Source organism: Calidris pugnax, unplaced genomic scaffold, assembly GCF_001431845.1.
Source record: "Calidris pugnax isolate Ruff unplaced genomic scaffold, ASM143184v1 scaffold8, whole genome shotgun sequence".
NCBI classification, from domain to species: Eukaryota; Metazoa; Chordata; class Aves; order Charadriiformes; family Scolopacidae; genus Calidris; species Calidris pugnax.
Window position 1 is genome coordinate 101983 of NW_015090830.1, and position 8095 is coordinate 110077.

Consider the following 8095-nt stretch of genomic DNA (forward strand, 5'->3'; position numbering starts at 1 on the left):
TCCTGTCCCTCATGCTCCAGAGGAAGAAATCAGATCTACACAGAAAGACGATTTTACAGTAGGAGGTAAATATTGGACATCTAGCAAAGAAACTTTTGGACAAGTTGTAGAATAAAGGCATGATTCTGCTGAAAACCAGTGTTGAAACAGCAGTGTTTTCATCACTCGCCTTCCGTGTCCAAAAAAGAAGAAAACAAAACTTACAGTTTTTTAAATGAAGAGCATTTGATACTTATTTTTGCAGCTTTATTTACTTTTTAAATCAATCTTTCAAAAATCTTGCTGTGATTCTTCTAATTTGTATTAAAATGCATGGTAGAAGTAGACTACTTGTATCTTTTATGTAGTTACAGCAGGACTGAGGGACAGGGGACTTCAATTGTAATGCTGCACAGCTGTAAAAGTATGAAATATTTTTCCTCCTTTGTACTTGAGAAATACTTCTTTATTTTTTTGCTTAGCCATAACTTTTAATTTTTTGCCTGTTGAGCAGATGGACTAATAATCTATGACTTTCATATTATAACTATTTCATCAATTGTATCATGCCAAAGGGTTAATTCTTGGCCTCCTTGTCATGTCTGCAGATGAATACAAGTCAAGCTAGTAATTTCTCCAAGGGGGTGAGAAAACTGTCTTATTGAAGCTGACAGACTCAATCAGAGCTGGCTGCTGGCTTCACAAAGCTCTGGGAGAGGATTAGTCGTTACTAACTTCAATTTGATGTGACACCCGAGTGTCACAGCAGCCCCTAGGTGCAACCATGAGAGTAGAACAGAAGAAAGATAAATAAATCTTTCTCCTCCCTCCCATCACCCCTGCCAAGGGCAATAACTTATCATCATATAACTGCTTGCACGGCCTACAAGCTAGTGCTGTGCATTTCACATTAAAGGCAAGGATCATCATTTTAATGATGGATTACCTTTGATAAAAAAGCAGTATATCATTGTCACCAGTGACTGACCCATCGTGTGGGGACTTGCAAAACACCAAAGTTGGTCCTTTTCTTAGTAAGTTGCATAAATAGATCCTAGAAGACCAAGGCTAAGCCATGAATTTCAGGCTCTCATCCAAATTCCCTAACAACTTGTGCTAAGTCAGAACAAGGTTTTGACTTGGGTTCAGTTCTAACTCTAATATATTTATCCTTTGTGCCAGTGGGAAATTTTGTTTCATGCTTTGTTTTTATATGGAAAAGGCTAATCAGGCAAGTCACAACTGCGCAGATTTGAGAGAACATGTTTTCTGATTTGGATGTTTTCAAGAAGACCTATGCTGCTACAGTCAGAAAACCACTGCTGAACAGAGAGTCATGGATTTGTCCACCTGTGACTCTCTTACCCCAGTCAGAGTTCAGTAAGGGAACACTCTGATAAAAGTGTAGCTGCTCCTGGCACCTCTTGCAATTCTGTGTTACCAGCAGTTTAACAGGAAGAGTAAAGGCTGTACAATAACCAAGACGCTTCCCCAAAGAATAAAATTGTAGCACTCAAAATCAACATGGAATATCCTAAGCTATAATGGCAAACAGCCCAGCAAAGCTGAAGCCATCTCGTGGTCTGCTGATACAAAAGTTGGACAGATGGGTTCCTTTAATTTGGCTAACAAAGATTGTCGAAGATATGCAGCTGGCACTTCATCCTGTGTTGCTAAACCAGACAAAAATCCCAAGATTTTTGGGATCCCTTCTCTCATTGTTTTCATTTTAAAGTTATTTACTACTGGTTTTGAAAATCTGATGACATCTTTTGTTTTATTCTCAAATGCTGACAGAGATGAACTAAGAAAACCATTGATTCAGCATTAGCTGAACCTGCAAAAAAGAACCTGTACGCCTCTGTGCAGTCCTAGTTCTTTTGAGATTTGATATGAAGAGCATACAGCTCCTCAAAGGGAAATCCTCAGAGTCACTATTTGAGCACAAGGGGAAGTTCCTTGTAGAGTTCCTGTGACCTTCTGCAAGATATATCTTTGTTTCCCGGAATGCAGAAGACTGTTTACTTTCAGTGGGAGGGTCAGTTTACCACATTTCTAAACTCCCCCCCCCCAAAACCCCTCTTTGTAGGATTCTGTGGCAGACACTTCCCATAGAACTGCAGTAAAATACTTTTTGAGGGTTTCTGCTGATAGTATGAAACTTACTTATGCCAAAGATACATTACTTTAACTACTTCTTAATTAAGGGTAAAATTTTCATCTTCATCTTCAAAAGACTCTCTCAGAGCAGCCATGCTTAAGTGAAGACTGGAAGGTTTGTTTTACAAATGTTAGTATAGTTCATTGCAGAACTTCCTCCCACGTTTGTTTGATTAGATCTAAGAAAAATGTAATGAAATGGATGCAATAATGAATGCTTTTACATGAAGCTCCACTGCTCATGACCTGAGGTCACAAAAAAGCAGTCAGCTATCACAAATGCCCCAGTAAGAACGCTGCTTCTAAACCTCAGTTAATCCATAAATCTCTTTGTGGTTGAAAAATTATCTTTTGCGCCGTCATCTTTTTGTAATCCTTTGATGGCAAAGCACTGAGAGATGAGAAAGTGGCTGCGTGTTCCTGGTGATGTTTGGGCTTGGCTGCTTGGTGGGATTTACATACTCCAAACTTGTCTCTGAAATTCATCACCATATCCATTGCATGACAATTATTTCAGGGCTCGAATGAACTAAATAAGGCGCTTCTTAAAAGCATAGATGAGGCCAAGAAGATTCATCTGGTCCCCTGCTTCCTGAGAGAGAAGTTTGTGCTACGTTTTGCTATTTGTTCCCGCACCGTGGAATCCACCCACGTCAAGTTTGCCTGGCAGCACATCTCACAGCTGGCAACTGATCTTCTGAAAACATGGGAGCAAACCCACCACCAGCAGTAACAGCAGTGAAGTAGCAGTGGGGAGGAGGTAATTAACTGGCTTTCTCTGTGTTGCCAAGTTTTATTTTAGGGGCAGGTGGGGAAGTCAAATTATGGGGGAAAAAAACCACAAAACCTGTTGCTATATAGCCCAGCTGCAGTAGCAAACTCCTTGCCAGCAAGTTGTGTTATAACCTTAGTCATTCCTTATCTGTACCGTAGTTTCATTGTGCCTGTTTCCAGGATGCTTATAGCCATGGGGGCTCCAGCTGTCATTTCCTGCCAGTTTGTAATATCAAGACCATTTATTTAACCAGGCAATGGAAATGGAAGGGTTTGTGCTCCCTCCGTGGTCCCCATTAACCTCTAGCACACCCACTCCTTTCTTCACAGGTGATACTGTGAGGTGTTATAATCAATTAATTTAACATTAGTATGATTTCAGACAGAATCCAAATTACTGTCCTTATGGCAGGTTCTCTACTTTCTCCTAAAGGGTTTGCTTTAAAAATAGCTATTTTGCCAAATCTCAGCAAATAGCTTATGTTGGATAGTGGTTTTTACTTTGGTCATTCATAATGAGGCCTCCTAAAAGCTCCTTCTTAAGAGTTTTGTCAAAAGCTGTGTGCTTCCTGGTATTCTATATTTTTAACCAAGTTATTATAAGCAGTGATTACTTGAAAATAATCTCTAAACTACGCTCTGTGAAATAGAGTTGTGATTTCTTTTTATGGCTACCATTCTGCTTGCTTCATTGTGCAATAAATCTTTGACAAAATCTGCTAAGAACTGTGATGATAAAAATGTTACTCTTCATTTCTCAAATTAGCTAACAAACAAAATAACAAATTACAATAAAAATAGAGATTAAGAGAACTAATCCCCAAAATATGCTGTGTTGTCCCCATCGGTGATTTTCTTCCATTAACAGTGATGCATACAATATGAAAGTACTGGGAAAAAAAATTAACCTTCAGAGAAAGTCAGATAATGTGTACTTGACACAAACCAGTGACCTGTCATCCTGTCAAAGGCAGGTACAGTAAAGAAGTGAAACAAAAGTCAGAAACAATCTCTGACTTTAATAAATACTTCTGCTATTTTGAAAACATAAATTCCAGACAATTATTTCTACGTAAACAAGAACAAAATAAATAGCTACTCTAAGACAAATAACCTGTAGGATCCATTTCTACATTTGCATTTGTTTTAATCTTTTCCTTTTACTGCCCTTATCAACTTCTAAAGCACCTCGAACAACTCACACAATTATTCAGTTTTCTTCCCCTGTCCCTTGCAAGTACAGTTCCTACACTTGGGAAGTTGCAAGTAGGCCATGAAACATGCACCGAGTCACTTAATTTGGCACACAATCCAACCCACACTCCTACCCACTGTCCTTCCAGAAGAGATTAAAGAAGCTGACTATGGACCAGGTGGATTTTGCTGGTGATTCCTGATCACCTCACTTCACTCACTGACTCATAGGAAAAACTGACCAAGCTCCAAAGTTTCCAGCAGGCCAAGCTAGGTGACCAGAGCAGGTGATGGCAAACCACCTTTCTGTGAGGCTAGCCAGAGGCTGTGTTACCCTCTCAGATGGAAAAGCTGGTTACTATTTCTTTAAGGAGTTGATTTCACAGGTAACAGATGAAGCAAGGGATGACAAATTAATCTGGCAAAAACAAGTGGTATTCGAGCAGGTGACTGAGCCGTTCCACAGAACACTACTCTCCGCTGCAGCACCAGAAATTTTGACAGCATCATTCTCTTTAGCAGCACCAATATGAAATTAAGCTTTTCTGCAGTAGCACAACACCATAGATTGGTAGGCTGAAAAGAGCAGAAAATGCTGGCAGTTGTTTCCTTTCTCTCTTATTAGGTTTTTTTTTAAAACAACATTATTCAGTTCTCATGGCTCGGGAAACAGTATTCATCCATAGCACATATGGTCCACACTGACACAATTTTACAGCTTTTACATTAAGAAAACACTAGAATCTAGCAGCCAGAGAAGAATTACACCTTCTCTATGAGACAGACCAGTGTTTTGTATGTGAAATATATAACCAGGTCTGTCCAGCAAAAAAAAGAAGAGATCAGATGCTGATCAAAGCTACCATAGAGTAAATCCAGGATAATTCCACTGAAATGAAATGGACTTGCTTTGGGCTTATGTGACTGTAATTGAAATTAAAATCTAACTAATAAGTATTGGAAAAGAAATGCATAAGGTAAGGCAACGCTAGACTGAACAGAAGAGGATTTTGGTGGAAATCCTCTCCATGGAAACCAGAGCAGAGGTGGATGATGCACGCCTCTGTGAGCCTCAAACTGCTGTAGAACAGGGACGCGGGCAGGATGCACATCCAAACCCGGGAGAGGGGAAATGTTCCCAACAGCCTGTAATTACATATTGGTCCCTCTAGACATTTGTGGAGAAATGTTGCCAAAACTGACATTCAGGTAAACATTTTTCAGCATATGGTTATCCGTTTTAGAAGAAGCTGTTGTCCAGATACCAAAACTCCTTTTGGCAATGAATTTAGGATAAGGATTAATTTGAGGTATTATAAATGTAATCAAAGCAAAGAAATTTGAAGCTCTCAGTTCTAGTTTTTCTGAAATTCTGGGATGATATGACGGCCTTCTTAGTATTCAGTCTCTCATACCCTCTTTTCCCCACATGATAATTCCTTCGTAGACTGGTAATGTTAGGTCATCTTAACATGAAAGCTGGGCTATGTAATCAACTCAAGAACAAAAGCATTGAAAAGAACATTTTGAAAGAAGAACATAACTGCTGTTTCTGTTCTGTAGCTTTGCAACCTATCTGTAAGTGAAAAATACTGTATTTATGAATAGTTAATAACTGAACCTGGATTTATTGTGCCTTGTGTGCAAAAGCTAATACAGTCTGTGCTGGTTAATACTGTTTGATGTTAAAAATAATTACAAAATCTCAGAATTGTACTTGAGCAGAATAATCACATCTCACGGGAGACAGTGCAGCTACGAGAGAAGGAGGGGGAAAAAGTAACTTTTCAATAACCATACTTTTTTTTTTTAAACTAGGAGAGTGCTAGTACAATGCTTACTTTCTTAATAATAATGACAGATTATAAATATATTTTATTACTGATGGAGAAATATTGAAAAGAGAAGTATTTATGAAAGTATTGCTAATATATTATACTCTGAACTGCATTGTAATTATTAAATTTCTAGTTTTCTCTTGCCTTTGCATGTAAGATTCTGCTCACGGTTGTCTTTTTGTTGTTGTCATTGCCTGTAAGGATACCATACTTGATGAGTAGGACTCACATTGCAGTTGCCTTACAACAGCAGTCTAAACTTTGAGACATGCGTAGACTTGAATTGCTCAAAGACAGGAGCAAATGAGAAATAAAGCCGAGAATGCTGAAGACCCAGGGAGGGGGAACTGATTAAATATCTATCAATGGATAGTATCTACATAGCGTATGTAGAGTCTGTGTGATCTAAATGGAAAAATAATGAGATGTTTAGTGCTTTTTCTTGTTATAATTTGTGAGCTGTCAAGTTCCTTTGAAATCTGTATCCAAAGCCTACAAAGCAGCCACGTAGGTTTTAATCAGCAGGATTAATAAATGGAAACAAAACTATGACTGTTGTCTGTCTTTGCTCTTAACTGAGCCTTTTCCATTTTATTCATGCCAAATGCACTGTAAGGGGTCCAACTTTCCCACTCAGGTTGCATCAGCACCCAGATTTTCACCATCCATGACTTCCTCTCAATGTGACCTCCAAACAAAGTACTTCGCAAGTGGGAGTTCCTGCGGGAGGTTTCCTCCTCAGCAACACGAGTCTGAAAAATGCCTCCCGAGAGGAGCTTGCGGCCACGGGCTCCTCTGCTCCCTGCCCCTGTGCAACCCAAGGGAAACCAGGCGAGAACGCCTTGGGGGAAATTTGATGGCAGCAGCGTTACAAACTATAATCGTTAGCCCAATTTGGTCTTAGATGATAGCTTGCGTAGCAGCGCAGACAGTTTAACATGCTGTCTGCACTAATGGTATAACAAGCTTGACGTATAACAAAAACCTGACAGTAACTGTAAGAAATGTTTCTCACGGGAAATTAAATGTTCACCCACACAGAAGTGACTATGTTAATACCAGAGGTGTAGCTACAGCAGAGCGTGCTGATTTGCATCTAGGCTGATGTGCTAATTTGAACGTGGGTTGGTGTGATCCAGCTTGGTGTGATCCACTTGGGGACTCCATGACCAGCTTCAGTTCATAGGATACTTCCACCCGGGCCACCACCTTTTGCCTTGTAAGGCACCATGTTACCCACCTCGTCCCTCTGCCACAGTCCAGCTGCTGCCGCCAGACCTTTAGCAGAGCTGTTCTCCCAAAAATGCTGGCTCAGCAGCTGTGGTTTCTGAGGGTGATGGACAGCACCAGCTTCCGATGCTGCATGGTGGTGTGGTAGCCTTGCAGCCTGTGCCACAACGGGACGGTGTGATCAGTGGCCGTGGAGGTCAGGCACCAGGTTGGCACAAGGTGTGGGAACCCACCAGGTTCCTGTGGAACTTGTAGGAAGCCTACAGGAAAAGTCAGGGGGGACACTTTGTCAGGCAGTGTAGCGATAGGGCGAGGAGTAACAGATTTAAACTGAAAGAGGGGACATTTAGATTAGGTATTAGGCAGAAATTCTTTACTGTGGGGGTGGTGAGACCCTGGAACAGGTTTCCCAGGGAAGCTGTGGATGCCCCATCCCTGGAAGTATCCAAGACCAGGCTGGATGGGGCTTTGAGCAGCCTGGTCTGGTGGGAGGTGTCCCTACCCATGGCAGGGGGGTGGAACTGGATGGTCTTTAAGGTCCCTTCCAACTCTAGCCATTCTGTGATCCTGCGATTACCTCCCGCGGAACTGTCTGGGCACGGGAGGCGCCCCCCGAGCAGAAAGACGGGGACTCCGCTGGCCCGGCCTCCCCCGACGGGATGGAAGGGCGCCCGGGCGGGCCTTCGAGTGGAGCGGGGACGATCGAACCGCGGGCAGCTCAGCCTTCAGTGGTTCTTCCGGAGCGTGCCCGGCTGCGGGAACCCCGCCGGGTTAGCGAGGGTCACGGAACAACCGGCAGGGCGAGGGCCGGGGCCGGGGCAGGGCCGGGGCCGGGGCGGGGCCGGGCCCCGAGAGGCAGCACCACCCTCGCGCACCACCTGGCGAGCGGCGGGCGGGGCGGGGGGGGGGGGGCCCGCCCC

General features: G+C 42.4%; 1 protein-coding gene across 2 annotated transcripts in view; it reads left to right on the top strand.

Annotated features, from left to right (window-relative positions):
- Window positions 1-3965, top strand: part of DDC (dopa decarboxylase) — a 72334-nt gene extending 68369 nt beyond the window's left edge. For both annotated transcript variants that reach the window (XM_014941107.1, XM_014941108.1), the window contains exon 14: window positions 2657-3965. In XM_014941107.1, coding sequence (XP_014796593.1) covers window positions 2657-2872 — 216 coding nt within the window. In that variant the 3' untranslated portion in view covers window positions 2873-3965. The remainder of the gene's footprint in view (window positions 1-2656) is intronic.
- The last annotated feature ends 4130 nt before the right edge of the window (window positions 3966-8095 follow it).